This window comes from Emys orbicularis, chromosome 8 (assembly GCF_028017835.1).
Source record: "Emys orbicularis isolate rEmyOrb1 chromosome 8, rEmyOrb1.hap1, whole genome shotgun sequence".
Taxonomy (NCBI): Eukaryota; Metazoa; Chordata; order Testudines; family Emydidae; genus Emys; species Emys orbicularis.
The window spans coordinates 97,459,806-97,486,961 of NC_088690.1; the positions used below are offsets into that span (position 1 = coordinate 97,459,806).

Here is a 27,156-nt window from a genome sequence, read left to right on the forward strand (position 1 = left end):
GGTATTAATGTACCTTTTTAAGCTCCTGTATTTCGCCATTTCTCCTTTCATTGATACAATGGCTCAACAAAAGGAACAAAGTTGAGAATGTGGGAGCAGTGGCTGTAGGAATCACACGCCTTTACTAGAAGTTGGAAGAGTTGAATGACCTCCACGGAGCCTCTGACCGCCCCTTCTGCAGTATATTTGCACACACCACAATAGATCACCGAAGGAGACATATACATTATCATTCGTATAAACATTAATTTCAATAGGAATCGGAAAGCCCTTCACCCTGCATTTCACAGTGGCAAAGAGCAAATGATCTACAACACTCTAATCAGCAGTTGTCATGGATACCATGTAAAGCTCAGCAGTGTTGCTTCTGTGCCCAAAGTTATAGGAACTCCACGTAGTTTTCCGGGATTAGTCCTGTCTTCCCATTCAGGGTTCCTTCCAACCAGCCAGGCTCCTGAGATGGATGAACTGAGGAGAGAACAGAAGGATATTAATATCAGCCTTACAAGGGACATTTTCTAGTGGAAAGGAAAGAAGAACATTTTTCACCCACAACCAATCTCACTCAGTTATGGCAAGTTTTGAATTTTCCTGTACAGCAGCAAAGAGAAAGTAGCCTCCCTTCTCCTTGCTGTGGTTTGAAGCTCTCTGGGACAATGGTGACAATGAGCTATTTCCTGCACTTGCACTAGAGATCAGTGTTGAAATAATTTCCCCTCTCCACCGCACAGGAGAAATGCAAATTTCTGCTGCAACTGTCAGGAACCTGGGGCCACCCACTTCAGATGCATTATCCCAGGGATTCACCTGTATCCTATTTCTAAAATCCTTTATTCATTTTCCTCTGTCTCCAGAGCCTGGGATCTAAAGCATCTGCTTGGCGGCCTCCGCTCTCCCCCTACAGCTGGTTGATCTAAAAACCCCACTCCATTTCCCCTGCTCTTCAGATCCTAGAGCTGCTTCTCCTTTCCAGAACCTCAGGTCTGAAATGGCTTCTTTCCCCACTTTTCCCCCTCTAGATCCTTAGGTTTATAATTTCGCCCATTTCCCCTCTCACTGGATCCTGTTGTCTAAAATGGCTTCTCCTCTCCCCTCCCTCCCTGCAGACCTCAGGGTATACACACCTGCTTTCCCCCTCTCTCTCTGGACCCCAAGGTCTAAAACCATTTCCCCTACTTTGTCCCTCTAGATCCTGTGGTCTAAAACTTCCTCCTCTTCTCTCTCCCGTCCTATGCTGTGGTCTTAAAAACTCCTTCTCCTTCTTCTGTCCACTCAGATCCCGGGGTCTAGAACTCTTCCTGTGTCCACCCTTCCTAGCCTTGCTTTGGCTTGCTTTTTGTGCATGTGTTTTTTTAACATGGCATGAAGAAATTATATCTCTGTTTGGGGAAACCATTGTGATGACGAGAGGATTATATAAGCCTGGTCACAGTCCCTGGCCAGCAGAAAGAAGGAAGGAAGGAAGGAAGAATTATGAAGGAGCTATTGCTGTTTGTGGGCTGATAATAGAAAAGCCACTCTCAGCAGAGAACTGGGCCTTGCTGTCTTTTTTTAAATATTGTTTTAATTACATAAACTAATTTTCTAAAGAAGTTGAGAAATTAAAGCTCTTTCACACTCTGCTGTGTGCATTAACATGACTTCCTGGGCTTGGTTTAGAAAAGCACTCCCTTCTCCAAGTTCTGCACTGAATACAGACTCAGGGACAAAGAGCCAAGCACCCAGGTAAAGAACAAGTTTCCCAGTAAAGATCGGGGGTGTGGGTTTTTTGGGGGGAAGGTGGCGGGGGAGAATATGTTTCGATATGACAATGCATTCAAAATACCCCCAACCCTTGAACTAAGACTTATTTGAAGTTCAAAAAATGTGGTTAGCCACACTGTCATATGATTCTGCACTTCCTGGTCTGGGCCTCACCAGCTTCCATAAGAAAAAATACTAGCATTTTCTAGAAAGGAATCAAAAGACTGCAGTATCACTTCTGTAAAATGAGACATTCTGAGCAGTTCCTGTAGGCTGCTGGAGTATTTTATCTTCATAGTCACATAACGCTAGGATATGGAACAAATTATTGGGAAAGTGCTTATTTTATAAACAAGGGTTAAGCTGATGCAAGCACAAAAGTAATTCCATGCTCTGACACGGTAAATCAGGGGTCAGCAACCTTTGGCACGCTGCTTGCCAGGGTAAGCAACCTGGCGGGCCGGGCCGGTTTGGTTATGTGCCACGTCCGCAGGTTTGGCCGATCGCAGCTCCCACTGGCCGCGGTTCACCGCTCCAGGCCAATGGGGGCAGCGGGAAGCCGTGGCCATGACATCTCTCGGCCCGCGCCGCTTCCCACCATCCCCATTGGCCTGGAGCGGCGAACCGCGGCCAGTGGGAGCTGCGATCGGCCAAACCTGCGGACGTGGCACATAACCAAACCGGCCCGGCCCGCCAGGGTGCTTACCCTGGCAAGCAGCGTGCCAAAGGTTGCCAACCCCTGTGGTAAATTATCAGATGATTACAGCCAATCAACCTTTCAGATTTATCTGAATTTCCTGGCTTTGATCTTTCTAGTAACATAGTTTCTGGGGAGAATTCCAAAGAAAAAATGGGCCCCATAAAAGGAAGAAAAACTCCTGCCTACTCCCTCCTACCCAAACTCTGTTTCAAACCTTCCCCCTCAGTTCTGTTCTAGTTGCAGATAACCTTCATAATCTCTCCCTGAACAACATACTCACAGCTATCCTGCCTGCTTGAAATCTCAGTTCACCCATTAAACCCTTACTAAATCTTCAAAGAAAGCCCAGACACTTCTCCAATTACCAAAAGCCCTTCCAGTTGCCAATAAAGACTGGTACATGCCCACCAATGCCCCCTGTGGTCTACGCTCAACACTACTTAGAGGGACACCTTGTAGGGAGACGTACTTATTGGGATGCAGGTAGCTCAGCATCATTGTTTAACTGGGGTTTGAATGGGCCACTGAATCCTTCTCCTACAGTGATGACATCTACTTGTCTTTAAGACACGTAATGCTGTCACTTAAAGAGGTGGGTGGACCCCTTGCAATTTTGTGTTAAAAGTAGGGCCGTCAAGCTATTAAAAAAATTAATCGTGTGATTAATTACATTGTTAAATAATAATAGAATACCATTTATTTAAATATTTTGGATGTTTCCTACATTTTCAAATATATTGATTTCAATTACAACACAGAATACAAAGCGTACAGTGCTCACTTTATATTTATTTTTATTACAAGTATTTGCACCGTAAAAAAAACAAAAATAGTATTTTTCAATTCACCTAATACAAGTACTGTAGTGCAATCTCTTTATCATGAAAGTTGAACTTACAAATGTAGAATTATGTACAGTACAAAAAAACAGAATTCAAAAATAAAACAATGTAAAATTTTAGAGCCTGCAAGTCCACTCAGTCCTACTGCAGCCAATCGCTCAGACAAACAAGTTTGTTTACATTTGCAGGAGATAATGCTGCCCACTTCTTGTTTACAATGTCACCTGAAAGTGAGAACAGGCGTTCTCATGGCACTGTTGTAGCCAGCATTGCAAGATATTTACATGCCAGATGTACTAAAGATTCATATGTCCCTTCATGCTTCAACCACCATTCCAGAGCACATGCGTCCATGCTGATCACAGGTTCTGCTCAATAACAATCCAAAGCAGAGTGGTGCATGTTCATTTTCATTATCTGAGTCAGATGCCACCAGCAGAAAGTTGATTTTCTTTCTTGGTGGTTTGGGTTCTGTAGTTTCCTCATCAGAATGTTGCTCCTTTAAGACTCCTGAAAGCATGCTCCACACCTCGTCCCTCTCAGATTTTGGATGGCACTTCAGATTCTTAAACCTTGGGTCGAGTGCTGTAGCTATCTTTAGAAATCTCACATTGGTATCTTCTTTGCATTTTGTCAAATTTGCAGTGAAAGTGTTCTTAAAATGAACGACGTGCTGGGTCATCATCCGAGACTGCTATAACATGAAATATATGGCAGAATGTGGGTAAAACAGAGCAGGGGACATACAATTCTCCCCCAAAGAGTTCAATCACAAATTTAATTAATGCTTTTTTTTTTTTTAACGAGTGTCATCAGCATGGCAGCATGTCCTCTGGAATGGTGGCTGAAGCATGAAGGGGCATACGAATGTTTAGCATATTTGGTATGTAAATACTTTGCAATGCCGGCTACAAAGGTGCGATGCAAATGCCTGTTTTCACTTTCTGGTGACACTGTAAATAAGAAGAGGGCAGCATTATCTCCTGTAAATGTAAACAAACTTGTTTGTCCGAGCGATTGGCTGAACAAGAAGTAGGACTGAGAGGACTTGTAGACTCTGAAGTTTTAAATTGTTTTGTTTTTGAGCGCAGTTATGTAACAAACAAAAAATCTACATTTGTAAGTTGCACTTTCACGACAGACATTGCACTACAGTACTTGTATGAGGTGAACTGAAAAATACTATTTCTTTTATCATTTTTAGAGTGCAAATATTTGTAATCATAAATAATGTACACTTTGATTTCAATTACAACACAGAATACAATATATATGAAAATGTAGGAAAACATCCAAAATACGTAATAAATTTCAATTGGTATTCTATTGTTTAACAAATCGCGATTAATTTTTTTGAGTTAATCGCATGAGTTAACCGCGATTAATCAACAGCTCTTTTATGTATAATATATATTAGATTGTCTCCAGTGTTTCGATAAAAATGAGACTGTAAGCTTCTCAGGATAGGAGCATTTTACAGCCTCCACAGCACTGTAGCAATGCCACCGCAGTGGCAGTGACTACATAGTTCCTGAAACTGGAATGATAGTTTTCTGTCAGATGGGGAAGAGTGATGTGGGTTTGAATATACTCCATACTCTTTCCTCTGCCTCTCCCATCCCACTCTGGAAAATGATTTAGGCCGTGGCTACACTCGAAACCCGCAAGAGCGCTCCCGCGGCAGCGGTTTGAAGTGCGAGTGTGGTCGCGCGCCAGCAGGTACTCCACCTCCACGAGGGGATTAGCTTACAGCGCTGGGGCACTGTTTACACTGGCGCTTTACAGCGCTGTAACTTGCTGCGCTCAGGGGGGTGTTTTTTCACACCCTTGAGCGAGAAAGTTGCAGCGCTGTAAAGTGTCAGTGTAGCCATAGCCTTAGACTTACACCAGAGTTCAAGCAGAATCAGAATGGAAATTTTTTCAGATTCAGAAGAAATGCACTTTCCCATTGAAACAATAAGCATTTTGCTTAAATATATTAAACACCACAGTTCTTCTGACTATTAAACCAGCAGAACAATGAAGCCATGGTCACAGAAGATCTTTGCTTTTCCCCTACTGCGGTCCCATCCGGACATTTATTTTTCTAAACAAAATCACTGTTGCCTCTAACGGTATAAAAAAAGCCAAAAGACGGAAGTCATGCAACTCATTTAGGGACTTCAGTTAGGCAAGCCAATATGTGGCACGGGAATGGGCCTTTTGTAAATAGTGTGCTTGCTCCTTGTTTCTTATTAGACTCACATTAGCTGTATATGGAAACTGATGCCCATTGGAGATGGGAGTGACTCAAAAACTGTAAGTTCAAAACACCGGTCAAACTTTGGGAGAGTTCAGAGATGGATCAGAGCTTTGTAGCTTGGGTCCAGCTCTACGGCATACATCTATATCTGTAGGTAAATGTGTACATGCCGCAAAGAACATTAAGAAGACCAAAAGTCAGGGATAGCAAGCTGGCTTTAAGGGCCACTTTCAATTTTATTCACCCTAAAACTTTACCTATGCTGTGTCCCATGTTAAAGCTCTCCCCGCCCCTTATGTGCCTTTACTTCCCCCTAATCTGGCTTCCCCTGTCTATTTGTTTTTTTTATATTGTCAGAGGCTATAGTGATCAGCTTGGGAAAGGAAATGCACTTGACCAGAGTCCCAGAAGGGCACAGCTTCACCATGGGATTCATTGTAGGCTAATGTTTAGATTGAATAAAATTGACCATGCCCATTAAAGCTGATTAGATACCGATTTACTATCTGTAGCACTAGGTCTTCTTTATTGATCATGTGTCACAAAGGGCATCCCTTTTCAGCAATGTGTCTATCTCCAGCAGGCCCCTAGGAAACACCCATCCCTCCTTAGAAACATTTGAAATTGTGACTGAGGGAGCATGCATTGTATGTGAATAAGGGCTTCTCACTGCCTGTGCTTGCAAATGGTTGCACTGAGCAGAATAGGTCCAGCTGCTGTGTGTGCGGTCTTTCCCCACAGCGAGGGTTTGCACAATCTTCAAATTCTAGGTCTCAGTAAATGGGCTCAGGATAATGCTTTTATTGAAAGTCACATGGGTTCCAGGTACTAATCTTCTCTTCCTTTAAAAATGACTAACATTCCTGAGAGAGCCATTAATTTCTTTCCCAATGCTGTCTGATAAAGCATCACACATACAGTAGATGCTAGAAGGCATCTTAACAGCGTTTTCTCCCCACTATTGTATAAAATGAGAATACAAATAGAACACAACTTTTCCACATTTACAGCTTACAAATCACAGCATCTGGCAGCAGCAATTAAGATGGTTTTTAGGTTAATTTAAAGGGACATTCGCTAAAAATATGGCCAACATTTTAAAACGTGCGCTTAAAATTAATCACCTACGGGCCAATTTACATAAGTGCTGAGTACCCACAACTCCTGTTGTAGACCACATGATCTGTGGATGTTCAGCAGCTATGGAAAACAGGCCCTAAGTCAGGGGTAGGCAACCTATGGCACGCGTGCCGAAGGCGGCACGCGAACTGATTTTCAGTGGCACTCACGCTGCCCGGATCCTGGCCACCGGTCTGCGGGGCTCTGCATTTTAATTTAATTTTAAATGAAGCTTCTTAAACATTTTAAAAACCTTATTTACTTGACATACAATAATAGTTGAGTTATATATTATAGACTTATAGAAAGAGACCTTCTAAAAACATTAAAATGTATTACTGGCACGCAAAACCTTAAATTAGAGTGAATAAATGAAGACTCGGCACACCACTTCTGAAAGGTTGCCGACCCCTGCCCTAAGTCTCTATTTAGGCACCTAAATAAGTGGCTAGATACAGGCACCTAACTTTAGAAAATCAAGTTTGAACGTTAGGTTTAATAAAACGATTGACCGCATTTCCTAATCTGTGTCACTAATACTTGACAGATAATGGTTCTTAACCTCTTCCATAACAAGACTCCCCCGCCGCTCCCTCCAGGACTTTCCTTCTCTCTAGCTGGGGACCCCCTCCCATTTAGCATGATGGTAAGGGCACAGTGGTTGCAAACCCCATGATACCTATTTGCAAGCCTCAGGGTGGGAACCCATGCTTTAGATTATTAAAATGTAAGAATTATTAAAATTCTTTCCATGTACATCTTGACACATATGCCATAGACAGGAAGGATGGTCCAGTGGTTAGGGCCCTAGTCTAACACCCAGGTTCAATTCAATGCTCCACCAGACATCCTGTGTGACCTTGGGGATAACTGAGGCACAGAAAGGCTAATAATAGTTCCTTACCTCACAGCTGCATTGTGAGGATAAATACAATAAAGATTCTGAAGTGTTCTGAGAAATGCAGGGAAACTTGCACTGCAAATGCTGCAGAAGACTAGTTAAATCCAAAGAAAAAACTGTCTACCTTCAAAAGGGTATTTGAAAATATTGCTATTAATATTAGGTTTCCCCAAAACCTCATTATCACAATAACTAAAACTCGGACATCATCAACCAGATAGTGTCTCTTTAATTTCCTTCCCAGTGACCATGTGTTTTATCTGTTAGAGTTATTAGGAAAACACTGAGTGATTAGGGAATTCTCTGTATGTTTGTTCTTGAACGATCCATCAATTTTTATCTAGCAAGTGCCCGATATTTAAATCAAACTTGTACCTGTTTAGTTGCTGCCCTTTGTCATAAGCTCGAAGAGGCGACTGTGCTAATTAACAAGAAGGGGACCAAAAGAGAATGTGGCAGCTGCTTCCAAAGTGACAACAGACACAAAAATAAAGTCCAAGCCAGTCTGGGAAGTGGTAGAAAATCCTTTCCATATACTGCAACTATATCCAAGACAATATTGAAGAATTCAATTGAGCATAATATTTTTGTCCCTTTTTCTTGATGGAGGAAACAGACAATCTATGTTTTTTTAGGAACAACTCCCATAAACAAACTGATTTCAGTCTACCTACCCCAAGTCCCAGCAATGTGTAGGAGAAAAAGGACATGCATATTACAGTTCAGAATAAGACACTCGTTTCCCCCTTTTCATTTGATGCATGAACCATTATAGTAGTGTCATAGTGCAGCTCTGGTACAATATTCAAAAGCTAATCTGTCTCTGTCACATTCACCTAGAAAGCTGCTCAGGATATCAGGAAAGTTGACACTAGCTTTTGCTGCTTCTGCATCTGGGCCTTGATTACCTTGAACTTCCTTACAAAGGAGGTTTATTTATGAGACCCAAAATATGGAAAGGGGAGCAAAAACGGCATCAGACATGGGACAATGCACTTATGCACAGACAAAGTACGACTAGGGTGACCATATTTCCTTATGCTGAACATGGGCCACCAGGTAAAATTACTTGTATTCAAGTGAGTTCAATGGCAATCAATCAGAACTATGCAGTACAAACGTTCACATTAACATCAACTTGGCTGAGCGCGTTAAAAAGAAATACTGCATAGTTGGATTCTTTTAATTTACCTTCTTATCTTTAAAGCTTTAGGGTTCACACTGGGAGGAATGGCACATACCCCTCCCCCCCACACACACACACACCGGGAGAGGTGAGACACACACACTCCAGTATACCTATCTCACACAGGAGGGGTGACCGATCGACCTGACCCTCTCTGCCGGGCACTCTCCGCCCTCCATGCCTGGCTGGGCCCCCGGAACAGACCCATGTCTCCTGGTACCTGGCCCCCACCTTCCTGAGACAACACATGGCGGGGCACGCAGCATCACATACCTCCCCTCCCCAGATTTCTGCCAGGGTTCACACCAGAATGTAGCCAGCAGCAGCCTTTCGGCACTGGGCGGGAGGGAAGGGGCGGGAGCTGCTTCCAGCTACAGGGGAGTGGGGTGGGAAGGGATGACCTGGCCTGTGTCTTTGCAGAGCTCATCTCTTTTTCTCCCCCACTCCTGTGGCTGGAAGCAGCTTGTCCCTTCCTGTCCACACAGTGTTGAAAGGCAGCTAACACCTCCAGGCTGCTGCTGGCCACAGACATAACCCAGCTGCCTCCTGTCCCCCGGCTACAGTGCAGGCAGGAAGGGGTTAAGCCCTAAGGATGCATTGTGCACCAGGGCCCAGGGAACCTGACTGCAGGGTAGGGTTGGCCAGGAGTCTCCCAGAATCGGCCCGGTGACTATTAAAGGCCATACGGGAAATTATAATAAGCCAAAATCTAGTTGGTGGCGCAGCGGAGTTAAGGCGGATTCCCTGCCTGCCCACACCCCGAACCCCTCTCACAGCCCAACCCCCTTCTGCAGCCCTGAGCCCCCTCCCGCACCCAAACTGCCTCCCAGAGCCTGCACTGAGAACCCCCTCCCGCACTCTGCCCGGGTCAGACCCGGCTAAGGGCTGGGGCAGGGGGTGGGGGTACAGGCTCTGGGAGGGGCCTAACTCCCTCCCAGAGCCTGTACCCCCACCCCCTCCCCCAGCCCTTAGCCCCCTCCTGCAGTCCAAACCCATCAGCCCCAGTCTGGAGCCCCCTCCTGCATCCCAAGCCCCTCATCCCCAGCCCCATCCCAGAGCCCGCACCCCTAGCCCAGAGCCCTCACCCCCTCATGCACCCCAACCCCCTGCCCCAGCCCTGAGCCCCCTCCCGCACTCCAAATCCCTTGGCCCCAGCCTGGAGCCCCTTCCTGCACCCCAAGCCCCTCATCCCTGGCCCTACCCCAGAGCCCGCACCCCCAGCCAGAGCCCTCACCCCCTCCGACACTCCAACCCCGTGCCCCAGCCTGGTGAAAGTGATTGAGGGGGGGAGAACGAGCGATGGAGGGAGGAGGGGATGGAGTGAGTGGGGGCGGGGCAGGGGCATGGCCTCAGGGAAGGGGTGGGGCAGCAGGAGGGTCAAGGATTATCGGGTTTGTGCGATTAAAAAGTTGGCAACCCTACCGCAGGGGCTTCAGCGAACCCACCCGGCCACAGAGGTGGCTCAGCAGGGGAGGGTGCCTAGGGGACGGAGCAGCCCCACGCTCCCTGGGGACAGGGCCCAGGGCGTGGGAGGGAGGTGAAGAGGGTGCAAAGCCGCTGCCCCAGGGGCTTCTGTGGAGCCTGCAGTTTTGGGGTGTGAACAGACTGGAAATTGCTTCCCCCCACCACCACTCCAGAGCTTAGCTGGAGGGCGGAGAGGCTTCCCTGTGCCAGCGCTGTGCGGGGCTTTGGCACATGCAGGGCTTGGCTCCTCCCGGCCAGCGCCCCGGCCGGAGGGTCTTTGACTTTCCCAGGGCGCCTTCCCAGCCAGAGGCAGTGGGGGAAGGAACGAGCTTGCAGGCCAGGCTGTTGGTGAACTGAGTGCTCCAACCAAGGGCTAGTTCTCTGCACAGTGCTGGGAGTGGGACATGCTCTGCCAGGGTGCGGGGGGAAAAATGGAGGAGCAGTGGGGCTGGGGGGGTGAAGGGGCAAAGCAGGGAGAGGACAGCGAGAGGGGAGCACGTAAAGGGCAGATGGGTGGGCAGCAGAGGTGACACATAACTGGCCATCTGGTGCCTGCCCGCACTCACCAGGCACCACAGCTCATAGCGCACAGCCAGCAGCAGCTGGAAACGGGATGGGGGGTCGGAGCCCTGCTGGCCAAGAGCTGGCACCCTGCAGCTCCGCCCCTCCACCAGCCTCGCACCCCCGCCCCCATCGTCAGCCAATGGACCCCTTACACTCACTGCTGGTGGGCGGGCGGCTGGCAAGCAGGGATCCAGCCAGCAGCAGGATCTGCCAGTACTGATGTGGGGAGACAGAAAATACAGGACAATTTGCCTGTTTTTAAGAAACAGTTGGTACACCTGCAGGAGGGCTTAAATATGGGACTGTCCCTTTAAAAACAGGATGTCTGGTCACCCTAAGTAGAACATACTGAAGTATGCTTAACTCCATTCCTCGGTATATTGGCAAGTATCTTTTACCTGCATATACACAGTATAACATATGTAGTCATTTTATCTAGAGAACTGGGACACATGCTTTCCAGGAAATAATATACCTATCAGCAACTAGCAAGAACGCATTGGGTTAGAAGAGGAAAGCAACTCAAAAGCAGTATTGGTTTTCAGATTGAGAGAGGACCCATTAGCTTGGTTTTCACCCCTGTGTATCACTGCAATGGGGTGAATGGTGCTCCCATGCTAAACATTACATTAAAGTTTTACTTATTAAAGATCAGAGCACACATTCCGTGTTCCTAAACATAGCCCTGGGGATCGCTGCAACTCCTCCACTTAATTCTCACCCATGCATGTATACAAGGTGATGATGCCAGCCTGTTGTCCACTGAAAGATGAAGCATGATCACATCCTGTAATTTCCCTCCGTTTTCAATGCATGAGTTGACTATCTGGTGCTAACCAAAGGCAAAGGTGGTAGTTTGTTGTAATGAAACCTGTATGATGGCAGATGATAAACTTCCAGCGTTGTTCTTCTCGAGGCTTCTCCTTCCCACTTGTACTTCCCCAACAATTCTCCTTCCCTCAGAAGGCTCAGTCCTGATGAGTGCTGAGCACTACCTATGAGGTGTGAAGCACCCTTAACTCCCACACATACAAAATCAGCTCCAGTGGGCCTGATTTTCCGTGATGTTGAGCCCTCCAGTCAACAGGAGCTGTGGGTTTTCAGCACCTCTGAAAATCAAATCTCTTCCTCTCCTTATCATCATCTCTGTAAAACCTTTCTTCTTCTTTGTAGCTTTCAACGGTCTCTCTCTCTCTCCCTCTGTGAAGCATTTTGTATTACATTATACTAACCATGCTTGGGAATTGAAGACTCACCATTATCGAATATGATGCCTGCTGTGAAGGAGAGCTCTGAGTCATGTTCTGCTTTGCAAGCATACAAGGCTCTGGCTTTCCGGAATGGTGAGCTGTGAAAATAGAGAAAGAGAATGTATTTGACATAAAAAAGAAAATCTCTATTAAAAATATAACACAATTTCCATGCCCACTCTCTTTGAGGAAGATGCCAAATGGAAGGGTGAAAAGGTTACCCAGGTCAGGGGAGAAAAAATTCAGAATATTTCAGATAAAGTCAAGCTCTCTCAGAGATATCACTTCCACCAGAGTCCCATTTCACCATACTGGAAATTTCAGTGTGAGCAAAACTGAAGCATTGAGGAACAGGGCATGTACAGAGTTGCCCAACACACTGAGCAGCACTAAATCAGAGGTCACTGGAAGAGTTTCCTGTCCATTAAAGGGGAGAATTAAATAAGGCCAGAGTAAGTTGGGAATATGTTGTGAGTCACTGAAGAGAAATGTCTATCTAAACCCCTAGTTCCTACTTGAGGCAGACAGGCAGGCATCATTAGTAGTCACTCATTGACACTGTAAATCAGTCAGGGTGATTTGTTTTTAACATTTACCCAAAAAATATTTTAGAGTTCATTTCTAGCTGTATCTGCAGTGTTCTAGTTCCTGGGAACGACTCTGCATTCACAGACGAGCACTTCCAAAACAGAACAATAAGTAACTTCTATTAATAATTTGTTGCCCTTTTTCAGAACCCACCACCTGAGGGTCTCAAAACCCTTAACAAACATTAAACTTCAAAACCTGCCTCTGTATTATCTCCACTTTGCAGTGGGGTAAACTGTAATGTAATGTAAAGTCCATTTATTCATGTCTGAATACTGGTGACCTCATAACAGAATTTTCAGAAGCATTTTTAATTCATGGCTAACTTTGCACCTCAGCAGATGACCTGCCACACACCGTCTATTGATCTCCTCACTGGTTGTTCCCTACTATGACGACCCGCCATCATTCCATCCATGATAGCTTTCTCAAGATTATTTCCATCTCTATGCCTGACATGACCTAAGTACGTAAATTTATTTCCCGACAACAGGTCTGCTTTTCTCCAACAATATTTCATCTTCTTTGCCATCCAGGAGGTATGTAAAAATCTTCACCAGGATGGCATCTCAAAGGCATTAATTTTCCTCTTAGCAGCAGCAATTGTTTCTCGGGAGTCACATCCATAAGTTGCTATGGAAACAAATAAGCTTTTCACCAGTCGAACCTCCAGGGTAAACTGAGGCAGAAAGCATTCGCATCCAAAAGTCAACCAGCAATTCACTGGTAAAGAGGGGAACAGAATGCAGGCGTCTCTGGCTCTTGCTTCAATCAGCAGACCACAACATAAACTGAGATATCTCAGATTTCTAGTCAGGTGGGGAAGAGTTAGCTCATACTTCCACTTCTGTCTTAAGGTCAAACAAGACTGATCAGTAGAAACTAGGACAAACTAGGATTTATTGTGGTATTTAAAGCAGACGACTAGAGTATATTTTATGTAGCATATTTTGCAGTTTTGGAAATAAGGAAACTGGGATATCCCTCCCATTTCAGTGAGACAATCATGCAGGAAGCTGTATGCTGACTCTGCCTCAGATGGAAAACCCACCAGAAAAATGGAAGCCTCCTGCCTGAATTGGGAGCCCTAGAAGGCAGAACGCTTGTAAAGTGGGTTTGGCTATATGCGTCAGACTTGGAAATGGAATGTTTGTTACCTGTCCAGTTCCTTACTGGGACACACAGTCCAAGATATTTGGGCTGTGCCTCTGCTCATACAGATACCAGGGGCAGCATAGACTTATCAAGGAGGTGTCAAGATTTTGGCTCTCAAGCCAATCAAGTGCTTCCAAAACAGTATGAAAACTCAACTGATATCAGTAGATTCAAACAACAATAATGCCTTGTTGAACTGAGTTCAGTGCTCTTTTTAGGAGCATTACTTTAAATGCCTAGATCGCTTTGGCATTTAGACTTGAACTTCTTGTACTCCCTTCCCCCCAATCCCGAGGGGATTTATTTACATTGCCTGAACAGATCAGGGTGTATTCCTACCTCAGTTGATCATGGAAGCCACAAAGACCCAACCTGACTGCTCTTCTCTTTGGCAAGTTGATGCTCTGTGGCTTCCCTGACCTTGACAATGTTCTCGGTACATATAGTACAACCTGAAAGGCTAGGCTCTGTGGTCAGGAATTGGGGGGTCTGGATTGTGGAGGGAGGGTCCTTCATTTTCTTGAGCTTCCTTTTGCCACTGAAAGACTGAACCACTCCGAATACAATCGACACTTGCCTTTTCATTATGTTTCATCACCCGTTGAAAATAGTTCCAGCTCCCTCAGAGGGAAAACTCAGGCAGGGTGCATAGTGCCATGGGGGCCACAAGAGGGTGCTGTGTAAGCCAATCTGATACAGTCTTCTAGGTCACTTCCCGCAAGATGCCTGATGATGAGGTCCTGACATGTGTATCATCCAATAAATATGAGTCATTGTACTACTCCTGGCTATTATCACGATCAATGCCTTTATGAACACTCTGGGAACACAGAACAGACTTAAGGGTAATGTTTCCTGTAGATAGTGGCAATTTCCATAGGTGAACTAAAGAAAACCAGTAACAGGGCCTGACTGGAATATGCAGATAAGCTTCATGGTGGCAATACCAGGCTGTTTCCTGGAGAGATTGCAGCAATAGCGGGAGCTAGAGTCTCCACCTTCAATTTCATCTTCTCTGTCAAACTTAATAATCTGCTTGAGATCTAACACAGCCTGGACTCCTCTAGATCTTCTTCTCATTATGGAGTAAAGTCCTGAGCACCTTTCTCCCTGAGAGAAAAGTTCTCTTGCCCCGGTTCCACATTGTGTGAGGTTTCGTTCAGGACAGCTTGATGTTCCTCATCTTCTCTCAAGGTTGATTTCTAATGATAGATCCTATCTGTTTCTGTGTATGGTCTTTTGGGAAGAAATCCATCTTTTCAGGATTTACCACATCCTTTGCCAGGGATAACTGTACCCTATCATACTTTGGTTGATGAAGAGAGCATATTTGGGTTCTAGGACACTGTCGAATTCCAGGACTTGCTAAATGAAGCTTTTCCCTTTGTCTCTTCCCCATGATGTTTCTGAAGGAAAATGACAAATTCTGTCCTAATTATAGATGTGGGGTATTTGTGTTTGGCCTTAGCTTGCTTGTACTCTCTCTTTCTGGCTGAATCTCAATGGTTACAAATATACCTAGTGGGGAAAATACGATGAATTAAGGCTGAGAATTCCCCAGGGGAGGAGCTCATGGAAGGAGATAAATGTCTGCAGCACTTTAGGCATTTTCTGCTATTGCTTTGTTTCTGAGGGAGAAGAGGAGGATGGTCATCCCCATCTGAGGATTGTTCTCTTTTCTTGCCTGGTCTTACCCCATGGGCTGTGTGGAGAAGAGTCTTAAGCATTCTTCATTATTCAATCTACATTTGGAGAGAATATGTAGAGAAACATCCAGTGTGTTGAAGAAGAATGATCTGCCCTTGTGTAATTGTCTATAAAGAAGTCTCAGCTGATGTGGGATGATGCAGAGGCCCCAACAAGCCACCCTAACTGAGGGGAGCGAAAATCTGTTGACTGAGAATGACTGTGGCTCATTACATGGTCTCTTTGCAGATGGGTGCCTCTTGGACTTTGGCTTGCTCTCCCATGATGCAAAGGGGAGGAAACAACAGAGACAAAGGAGCTTGGCATTCAAGGAGCAAAGTCCCAAAAATTGTGGTCCCCTAAGAGGAGGGAGTACGAGATCCTGCTCACGGCTGCTCTCAAATCAGTTTTTGAAGCTGGGATTACAGATAGATAAAGTGGGAGGCCTGACCCACCACTTTGTTTGTATCTGAAGTGTGGAGGGGGAGTGGTAGGGCATGGCCAAACCCTGGAGGCTCATGGACAAGTCTGAATGGTCTCCACTGTTTTGTCTTATGTTTCCCAGTAGAGCAGTTGTTTGTAGCAAGGGGAAGAAAGTGTGTTAACCTGACAGAAGTGATTGGAAAGTAAGATAAGTGGATAGTAAGAAACCCTGAAAAATGCATAGGCAACCACGTAAATATAATCTCTCTCCATCAGTACCATTCGGACATGACTTCTGATTTGTCATACAAGAGCTAATTGGAATCTATAATCTAAACGCGGAATATTTGGAAGTTCAGATGCAGCGAATCTAATTCCTCACAGGGCAAATAGACTTTCTTTGAAACAACAAATCTTTTACATGTGCATTTAAAAAAAAAAATTAGGTCACTTTCCTTTGCAGAGGCTCGTTCATCAAAAAAAGAGCCTTTTCTGTTAGTACCATTTTCATTCAATATAAATAGGAAACCAAAACAAGCTCACTACCATCCCAAAGAACCCCTGGCTCCTTCCCCAAACAACAACAACAAATAAAGAGCAGTAAGAAGTAGGGTTTATTTGTCTCATGAGGGTTCATCATCATCTCTCCCACCACAACATTCTTAGGTTTGCTTTGGGATTTTGAGTTTTTTCAAGGCAAATCTTGGTTGAACCTGTCTATTTTCTCCAGCTTCTGACTTGAAACAATCAGTTGGCCCAAATTTGCTCAAATTGGGCATGGATTCACCCAGAAGTTTTGCAAGCCTCTTCAGTAAACCTGGTCAAATTCATAATAAAACCTCAGACTGGGAAAGTTTCATGGGGCTTTGTAATTTCATTGTAGGGTGACCAGACGTCCTGATAAAATCGGGACCGTCCCGATTTTTAGCTGTTTGTCCCACGTCCCGACCGATTTCTGGTCGGGACGCAGTTTGTCCCGATATTTCGCTCCGCCGGCATTTCCCCCCCCCCCCTCCGCCGGCAGCACTTGGCTTTTTTTTTTTTTTGCCCCCACCCCCGGTGTCCCGATATTTTCTTCCTCTCATCTGGTCACCCTATTTCATTGACATGCTTTGGCACAGCTCCAAAGATGACACTTTTCCAAGTTTTCCCATCCAGTTCAATTGGCGGTCAAGGGTGGGGAGTGGCACTGTTAGACAAACACAAACTAAAGGGGGTTACATCTCTACCACTCAGGAGCCACGTAGGACTCACTCAGCATGCAAAACTTTGTGGAGGTCATAGAAATAAAACAAAGGTATTTTCTTGGCAACGGCCCTGAATTATTTAAGCTGTTGCTATTCTTGTGAAATAAACCCCACCGCTTGGTCCCCTGTAGGCCTCCAACCACTTTTTTTGTCCTCACAGCACCTCAGTGCAAGTTGCTATTATCAGGACTGTGCCATTTCTGCTGCTGCTGCGCCCTTCAAGGAGATAAAAAGGCTTGGATCCTTCTGATCACTCATTTTTAATTTCTGCCTCCAAGCATGGCATAGGGCCAGGAAAGCACTCAGTGGAGTTTTCCCAATGTGCCCTTGTACAATTTATAGAATGAGGGAGTCGTCCTCTCAGAAGAGGGGCTACTTAGATGATATTACACCATTGTTAGGCCTTTGCAGGCTCCCATCAAAACAAATAACCTGCTGAATAGACAGGAGTTAAATGTGGCATTTGTAAGTCGTGGGTGAAGGTAGTTTTCAATTTTTTCAGGTAAGGAGCAGCACCCAGGTTCTGCCTTTCTCCCTGAGATGGAAGAGACATCTCTCTTCCTGCTGCTCTGCAACATTTATGCACTAATGAATACTAATTAAAGGACGGGAAAAAAGCAAAGATAATTCCCGCTTAGGCTGTTCTTAAAGGAATTAATATGGCTTTTTATTGCATTTTTTATGATCCACTTGAAGAGAAGGGGCCTGTTCAGAGGGCAGCTTTCTGGAGGTCATATTGATCATCATCAGAGGATGGTTATTGCCACCTCTGGGTTATATACTGTAGCAGTGCAGTTGCCAGAGATGGGCTGGGGTGCTGCCTACTAATGAGTGTTAGATATTAAGGCATCAATGCTGCTCTACAATCCAGCACAGCAAAGCAGCTGGCAAGCCTGGTTAAACAAATCACCTTGAATAAACTAGTACAGGGAGAGTAGGCAGGGAAAAGGGGGTGTGGTACAGGTGACAGATCTGTAAGCCAAACTGACTGCTTCTAGCTCCCATACCAATCATAAGAGGACACAAATATATCAACGATGTTGCACCCAATTTCATTTCTTTTACAAGGTGAATAGTCTTTGTATTCCCCCAACTCCCATAATACGATACATATTCAGTACAAAGGTTTATGTTGAAGAGAGGCACATTCCTGCAATACATTGCATGTTTCTTCAACGGAAGATAAACTAATCACAGCAGCCAGTTAGAATGCTCCAAGTTCTCAGGGCTACAGGAGATGGCATATCGCAAAACAAGAATGCTCTAGAAAAAATGGGTATTTTGGCAGTTGAGACCATGCAGCAGTTTTCAGTACTTAGAGGCACCATGAGGCTAGGCACTTTAGAAATAACCTAGGTAGAGCATTATATAATACCATATTCTTCCACCTCAAAGGGTAAGATTTTCAAACTTTCCTTTAGAGGGTGTCCCCAACTTCCAGGAGCAACTTATTTCGTGTGACATCTAACTACCTGAGATGCAGACACAATAAGGCCAGGTCTACACTACCGCGGTAGTTCGACAGCTGGCAATCGAAGTTCCGGGTTCGATTTATCGCGTCTGGTCTGGACGCGATAAATCGATCCCGGAAGCGCTCGCCGTCGACTGCGGTACTCCAGCTCGGCGAGAGGAGTACCGCGGAGTCGACGGGGAGCCTGCCTGCCGCGTGTGGACCGCGTCTGAACCGCGGTAAGTTCGAACTAAGGTATGTCGACTTCAGCTACGTTATTCACGTAGCTGAAGTTGCGTACCTTAGTTCGAATTTGGGGGTTAGTGTAGACCAGGCCTAAGACAGATGTCTATATTACATAGTTTCATTCAGTAATTGGCACCCATAAAATTGCAGGTGTGAAAAAGGAAGATTGGGCTGGGGGGGGAAATCAAGGCCCATAGTATTTAACAATTCTTAGTTATGCCTTGCAACACTCCTGTGAGGTTAGTGCATTTCTTACCTGTTGTAGAGATGGTAAAATGAGGTTCAGGTAAGTTAAGAGACTTGGCAAAGGTCACACAGCAAGACAACTGTAGCAGTGGGAATAAGACTTAGGGGTCATGATTCCCAGTTGCCTGCTCTGATCACTGAGAAATTCTCCCAATGGTCTGCACCACTGTTGGGATGAGAGGAACACCTGATAGATAATTAAGTGTTGATAGGTCATCTCAAACTGTTCCTCTTGGATCATGGGATGTTTGGAAGTTTCCTCTCTTGCTGCATGAAGGCAGCTGAAGACCAATGAAGGCTGGTAACTAAAACAACAAGCTAGAGACCAAAGCTGGACTGCACTGGGGGAACTTGAACAAGACACATAGAAAAAAAAAAAGTAAATAAAAATATAATTGCAGCAGCAGCAACAGAAAACCAGAACAAACTCTGCAACAGACCTGATGGGGGATGAGTCGCTGGACGTAGAGGAGGTGGGCATAGGACTTGATGGCGCAGAGAACATGGGCCAGGACGGTGAAAGGGGTGATGTTGGGCTTGGATTCTGAGGGCTGCAAGACAGAATCAGATAACTTATCAACACACAACCATCACGAACAAACAAAACAGAGAAAGACATTCCAACGACATCCAACGAGAGTAGGTGCCTGGGGAATATTCACAGCATGAAACAAAGCTACAAAATGGAACACTGAGACCTTGGCAAATAGTTTCAAGGCCAGATCTGCATTTCTTTAGAAAAAAGGGCTGGACCTTGCAATTAATCCCTGCTCTATTATTCTTTTGCTGGCAAGCTCTCTGCTTTGTTGTATGGAACGACTACATTCTAGGTTACATAGGTCATCTCACTGCACACAGCTGCTTTCTTTCCCCAGCTACTTACCTGCTTTGTTTTATTTCCCCCATTGTTGCCAGGCTGTTGATCACATTTCTGGACATGAATGATGTCTGTAACCAGCCTTTCATTCCTCTTTTTATTTTGGTGGTCGTGGTGTGCAAGTATGAAAGGCTATTCTCTGGGCTGCAATCCACAGTGCCCGAAAACAATGTTCTGTTTATATTTTTAACTAAATGGGCTTTACACACTGGAAGCCTAGAGGAGTTCATTATCTGAAGGATGGCAGGGAAGTTCTTCCATTCTAGTATCTGTCTGAAGAAAATTAATAAGGAAAAACCTCCAATAAATATGCCCCAAATCAGGTAATTTAGGTACCTACTACGAAAAAAGAAAGACCCGTCACTCCAATATTGACAAGCCCACAACAGAACACCTATTCCACATGCTCTCTGTGACTAACTCAGCGTGCTGACATGGACTCTTTCTCTGTTCTGAGAACGAATGAAAACCAATTTTTAAGTATAACTTATTTTGTGAAATCAGCAAAAGGCTATTGAGGAAAGCATCAATGCCCTATCTAATGGGATTTCTGCCAGTGCAGGTAGAGGACCTATTATTCAAGTCGGCAGCTAAACACAACTGGTCTATAGCTGTCAAACTTATAAATGATCAGGAGCCTCTGTTGGGACTCCAGCATGAACCAATCTATCACGATGCAACTGGTTTGCGGGTGATGTAAATGGTTGATATGCATGTAATAGAGTCTGCTCATTATTTTTGCAGTGCTTGCTTTGATTTTTTTCCTCCTCTACTGTAACCTTTCCACTGCCTTTTTAATTGGCTTGTTTTAAACTTCACTCTTTTTCCTCCTCTGTATAAGAGTAATCAACTCAGCTAGCTCTGGAATTTATTAGATACCGATTCAGTACTTTTCCTTGAAGTATTAGCGTCGTAACACAGAATAAAGTGGAACCACGTTATAGCAAATTCTGGGAGAGTGAAACTCCTCTTATAGAGAAGTGGAGTAAAACTTCCTTAACTGTTTCAGTGCCTTTCAGGGGATCTAAGTATAATTGTAACAACTGCACTAAAAGAATGTGCACCACTTGAAGTCTCAATCTTCTAGCCTTCCAGTGTGTTTGGTGTCTGAACCGTATTGTCTGTCTAATTTAGATTGTAATCCATGTTTTGTACAACACTGAGCATGCTACCGGTCCTCAACAAGCAGTATATAAAAATGCCAAGTTGGGTTACTTTGTAAAGATTGGTTTTATGCTTCAGTCCTCAGTGAGGAATCAAATTCCTTGTTCCATTTGTCCTTGATACGCAGTGGGGGCTGCAAGCTAGAGATCATGCAGCCACTGACCTATGGGCAGCCACCACTATTGTAGACAAATACAGTACTTAAAGGGAAGTGGAGTAGAGGATTCGATGCTAAAATAACATGGCTGATGAGTTTTAAGAGATTAAATTTGTGTTTGAGAAAATGGCAAAATGGATCTGTCTCTTATGTTAAGAGACTCCCAGAGGTTGTTACTAAGCCAGTTCCCCCCTACTTTGGGTTGCTATACCAAGGGGCACTGGATGAAGTTAGTAAGTTGTTCTGTTCTTTTGAGAATGGCCCAAAGGAGCTGGAAATCAATCCCTTTTGAGCAGTTAAGAAAAGTGGTTTGGACAACAGAAAAAGAGTATAGTCAGGTCCTTCCCAAATGCCAGGCCATGCGTATACCGCATTCTAGGAAACAGCATGGGCACATGAAACCTGTCTTCTGGCTCCTTCTAACCAAAGTTTCCTAACATTATTACATGAATCGCGTTAGGGGCAACATCTGTGTTTTTTAAACATCACAATAAAAAGGTTTTTTTTTTAAAAAGAACAAAGACAAGGAAAAATCTTCTGAAAACAATGACCTTATGCTAGACTCCAGCTCATGGTTTCTGTTTCTTATCATAGGACTTGGACTGGCCCAAACTCTGGAATATTTTATTAGAGTGAGAGAGAGAAGTCAATAGGATGGACAATATTCTTATTCAGTTTCAGGTTATGTTTCAAATGCCAACCTCCTATCACAAACAAATCAGCAGTTTCGGCGATAGGTTAAAGGATACTGTTGAGTAATTTTTGGTACCTTTTCTTTCCTTTGCTTGAATTACCCTTTTAATAGCTTGAAAATAAAATTTAACTCCCTGCAGATCATGCTCTTCTCCCACTTGTACAGCCCTCATTCCTCCCACCTGAGTTCATGGACAAGCCAGTATCCCCTGTCCACGTTCGGAGGTTCTTATGGTTTCTCACACTCTTAACTCTACATTCTAAAACCCTCAACATTCTAAAACAGTCTCTCCAACACTCAAGTCCCCGCTAGTCTAAATGATGAGAGAATGTGATACAAATCAGGGTTTCCTGCATCCCCTTTTATTTGTACTTGAAATGAACATGGCTCCGTTTTGCTTGTGTCCAATTCCATGCAAATCTCATCTGTCCCACGTTGGAGTTATCACCATCGGGCGAGAGAAAAGTGTGTTAAAAGAGTTGGTGGATTCAGTCCACTTTCTGGTGAGAAAGTGGCTGCACTGCAAAAATCATCATTACAGTCGGCACCAAGAGGACACTGTCTACAATGTTTTAAAAGAGGTCAAATTTTCAGCCTAAACTACTTGATGTCCATGCCTATTCAGGAATAAACGCTTCCTTGCCTTATTCACACGAATAGCAGTCCCACTGAAGTCAATAGGAGCAAACAATCTCCTTACCTTTATTACTTAAGAAAGTCATATTTAGAGAGAGATAAGTAAGTACAGTAGCACATTAGAATTTCCTTAGGAATACTATATGAAAAAAAACCCCATAGAATGATTTTATACAGACTTCTATCAGAAATCCCTAACATAGTTCTTTGATAGACATCAGGTTTTAAAAAAAATTATTTGTTTTTATTTGATATTTTGCTAAAAATTGGTCATTCCTTTATAAAAATGACAAATTGTCTCCAGACCTTTGTTTATTTATCTATTTTAGCAAAACCTCTTAGGTTACTTGAATTTATTATTTATTGAATATATTCTACGTTTAAACAAAGGATGGCACTGCAAAAGGGACAATTAGCCCAGATCATACAAATTAACCGTTTTTTGTTCTCTCTCTGGCAGGCATAGGATGCTAGCTATCTTGTGATGACATTATACCTTCTAGTAACGCATCAAGTTGTAGAGCACAGTAGCAGGCAAGTATGGCTTATTCAATGTGTGTATGGGCAAGCTTCTGCCCTTGAATGGAAAGAATATGCTAGATCCATTCAAATATACATGAGTTCTTCTCTCAACTGTATGAGAGACTTGAGCTCTTCCACCTCCTTTGGTGTAATGAAGAGGAGCGTGTCTTTTGGAAGCTGAAGTTCATCAGTTCTGTTCCTCATGCTAACCCTATGCAATGCTAAGGAGTTACGGAACATTACAAGTCTCTTATAGTGTCACATCGTTACATGGTAAATACAATGGAAATTACATCATTAGTTCATCTTTACAATAGTGGACAGGGTACTTATGCTTTTAGACTTTCTACTACTACTCTACATTTACATGGTACCTTCCATGAGAGGCTCTCAAAGCACTGTATAAGGAGGATGTCATACTACTGATTGGTAAACTGAAGCTTAGAGAAGTGAATTGGCTCGCTCCGGTGAGTCAGTAGCAAATGTGGGAATAGAACACTTGACTTCCAGCCTCTGTTCTGCCTCCAACCACTTCACCTGGCTGTCTTGCTTCCAGACATTCTGCAGTTTCAGAATAACTTACAGGAAATCTTATATTCTACGAAAGGCATTTTATCTACCAGCGAGTCTTTAGTAGTTACAATACCCAGTAAAGAGAGTTCACTGCAGGACTTGGGATATTTAGGAATGCGTAATTAAAAGCATTTCCCTCTATATGGTGTATTGGACCTATACACTGTTTTTGAGATTAAACTCATTTTGAAACAATGTAATTCTCATTAATCTTAAAGACAGCTGCGTCACCAGTATGTATTTCCACATTAGCCATTTAGTCCACTGCACTAATGACAATATAAAATATAATCAAGGTTCTCAGAAAAGAGAGTTATTTCTATTGTTTTTTTTTTTTTTTTAACTTATAGTAAGGAGCATATCTTTCAAACTAACCTTTGTCTAGGAAGCTGTTACAGTAAGCCGTTTGGGCCAGGGACTGCCTTTACTGTGGGTCTTGGATGGCACAGAAAACACTGTCGGTGCCTATCAAACCGATCAATGAAAATAATAATTAATGAAGATATGCATTATATTAAATGGAAAAATGATCCCATTTCAATTGAGTTACACAACTCTCTTCAAGTGGAGTTGCATCAGCGTTGATTTTGGTTCAAGTTGACCAAACTATTCTCTGCTCAGTCTTAGAAGTCATTTTGTAAGAATCTTTACAGGAAACCTCTTCGTGAAGTAGAGATTGTGTTTTTAGGATTGTAGAATGTGCCATCCTTATGTTCATGCCTACCAGCTCTGTGATCAACACACAAGTGAATGGCCTCCTCCCTATCAATATGCTTTTATTTATTTTTCCTTTTAAAACCTACTCTAACATACTGCTTGAATATTGTCCAACTGTTCCAGTTATGCAGCCACAGAGCCTATGCTTTCCCTATGTCTTTTTGGCAAGCAAGGGTGGTTGAATAAACACACACTATTCTGGGATCTCTTTGTATCTTGGAAAGCAGTTATTTTTGTATGGACTGATTTCCTTTCTTTCTCTCTCACAGGAATCTCAGAGGGGGCGGTAGGGCTTTTGAAAATACCAATTGCTGTCTGAATTCAACTGTACAAATGTGCAAAAGTAACATTCCATCTGAAGTTATTTATTTATTTACTCTTGTGTAGGTTGCAGGCAGCACTTCCGGTTTGATGCAGAGTGGGAAATAAAACAGAAAAAAGAATAGCTAGGAACCCAAAATATCAAAAACCGGAAACAAAAATCTGACTAACAGTGGCTGAAATTAGAATCTCTAAACCAGGATATTAACTTTTCACAAATAGCTGCAGGAGAGGGAATTCCGTGAGTTGGCAGCCCAAAATATTCCACTGCTTTAGAGCTTTCCTTCTTGTTCATTACATGCCTTCAACTTGAGCAAACTTTGAAGAATGCGAATAGCAACAGTGACCTGCAACTGTGGAAATCTACGGCAAAATAACAGTATATGCACTGGTAATGGTATTTTCAAAGAAGCAAGAAGGATTTTGGCACCCATTGACTTTCAGTGAGCACTCTGTATCAAACTCCTATAAGCCCCTTTGAAAATTCCACACTGCAAGCAAAAAGGTATGATTAGAAATGAATAAAATTGTAGCAGAAGGATTTTCATCCCAAATGTCCCTTCTTTATTCCCATGTCTGTTGTACATCTTATTATCTTCCCATCCTCGTGTTTAATTGCAGCCTACACAAGTAAAAATCCCTAGTTTTATTTCCATATTTTGATCTCATTTCCAGTTGCTGCATCTAAAGGCTCTAATCACCACTCCCCATCCACATCCTGTCTCTCTCTTCCTCCCCATACCCTGCCAGTCTACCTACCAGTCTCTCTGACATTTACATGACACAGCTCAAACCTTGCAGCCATTTACGGGTCTAAATAATTATCCCCAGCATGGTTTCAAGACAGATTTCACCGCTTTATTCATTTGGCTCACAGGACAACATCCAGTTCTGCTGGAGGAAGCTTTTCAAATGATTTTCTAGGGAACTCAGGATTCAAATAATTGTTTCCAGCATAAAAATATCTTACATGTGAATGGGAACAGCCTATCAATAAATGGAAATCGCCCATCAATGAATCAGCTCTATAATATACTCAGTGGCCCCATGCTGTGTTCTCTATCAATACCGGACTATATATAAAAAAAATCAATGTTATCACTATTCCATTCCTACAAAACAAAGATGCTAAGCTTCAGGCTCTCTCAATGCAACAGCCAGAGGGTAGCTGTTGCACAACTAGCTAATGCAAGGGTATTCAAACTTTGTCAACCGAGGGCCATGTTATCAAATTTCCAAAGGACAAAGCTACTCTGCATAAATAAAATGGACCTCAATCCAGCTGCCCTAAGATATGATACAGAGATCTAGCCTATAAAGACCATGACTCCAGCATGCAATACTGCATCTTGATCAAGGTACATTCCACATCCATTAGGATGGAAGGTTGCTTGCATTTCAATGCCTACTCAGGCTGCACCTCCATGTTAAAAATGGCATTGCAAAATTCCTCAGGTTGCCACTGCGCAGTGGGCTGCACTTTGGTTACCCCGATCTACTGGTTTTCATTCATATGTATCAGTCATTTATGCAGGACACATGAGTTTCTCAGTTAAAACAAAAAAATGCCTTTTAAAAAATTTACTTCATATGGTACCTTAAAATGTAACAGAGGTAAAGCTAAATCCATTGCTAGGGGTTTTTACCCCACGTATTATCCAGCAGCATAGTTATTCAACAGAAAAAGAAAGCATCCGTACGTGTCTAGAGTAGAAAAACCAGTAGCCCAAGGATTCTATTAACAGCTGCCAAACAAGTCCTACCAAAATGGCTTCTTCAACAGTAGCCCTTACTACATCTATATCTCCATAAGTGTAGTCCATCTTCCCCTCCCTTTTATAACATGGCTAGCTCAGCCCTGTGTCTTCACAGTCTTTGAGATGCCTTTCACATTAGTTTGCCCTTTTATTTTTTCTGCTTGGCATATTTTCTCACACCCCAATATGATACAAGTTGCAAATGTTTCTCGGCTTTGCTAATCAGGCTTTAGCAATGCTGAGGTGTTTCATCAGCACTAAATGCATAGCAGCACAAGTGTACTTGAATGATAGAGAGACTGGGCCGAATCCTACTCTCAATTGCATATCTGTAAATATGGGAGTCATCCTCTGCTGTAAACCAAAGAAAGAAAATTTGATTTTTTATTGGTCCATTCTATAGAAAATCACATTTCATAATATTTACAGGTCATCTTGGAAGTCTGGAATGAATGTGCTGCCATCACTAGCTTGCTTGCACTTTCCTGTGTAGATTAGTGAAAATGCTGAGAGGCAGGATGGAAAAGTGATTAATTAGAGGGTGTGTCTTCAAATGAATAAGCATTATGGAATGGTTTTTCAGTGTGGATCTCTTCCATGGTGGGTAGGACCAGGTGGGAGGAAGTGTTCTCTTGTCTCACAATTACATCTAGTAGCAGTGTAGATAACAGATAACAAGGTATCTA

General features: G+C 43.6%; 1 protein-coding gene across 2 annotated transcripts in view; it reads right to left on the reverse strand.

The window, feature by feature from the left end:
- Positions 1-348: 348 nt before the first annotated feature.
- ARHGAP26 (Rho GTPase activating protein 26) overlaps positions 349-27,156 on the reverse strand; it is a 316,741-nt gene continuing 289,933 nt past the window's right edge. Inside the window, exons 21-23 of one of the 2 annotated variants that reach the window (XM_065408872.1) lie at positions 19,493-19,603; positions 12,018-12,109; positions 349-468 (exon numbers count right to left, since the gene is read on the reverse strand). In XM_065408872.1, coding sequence (XP_065264944.1) covers positions 380-468; positions 12,018-12,109; positions 19,493-19,603 — 292 coding nt within the window. In that variant the 3' untranslated portion in view covers positions 349-379. The remainder of the gene's footprint in view (positions 469-12,017; positions 12,110-19,492; positions 19,604-27,156) is intronic. The other variant, XM_065408873.1, reaches the window with a different exon arrangement.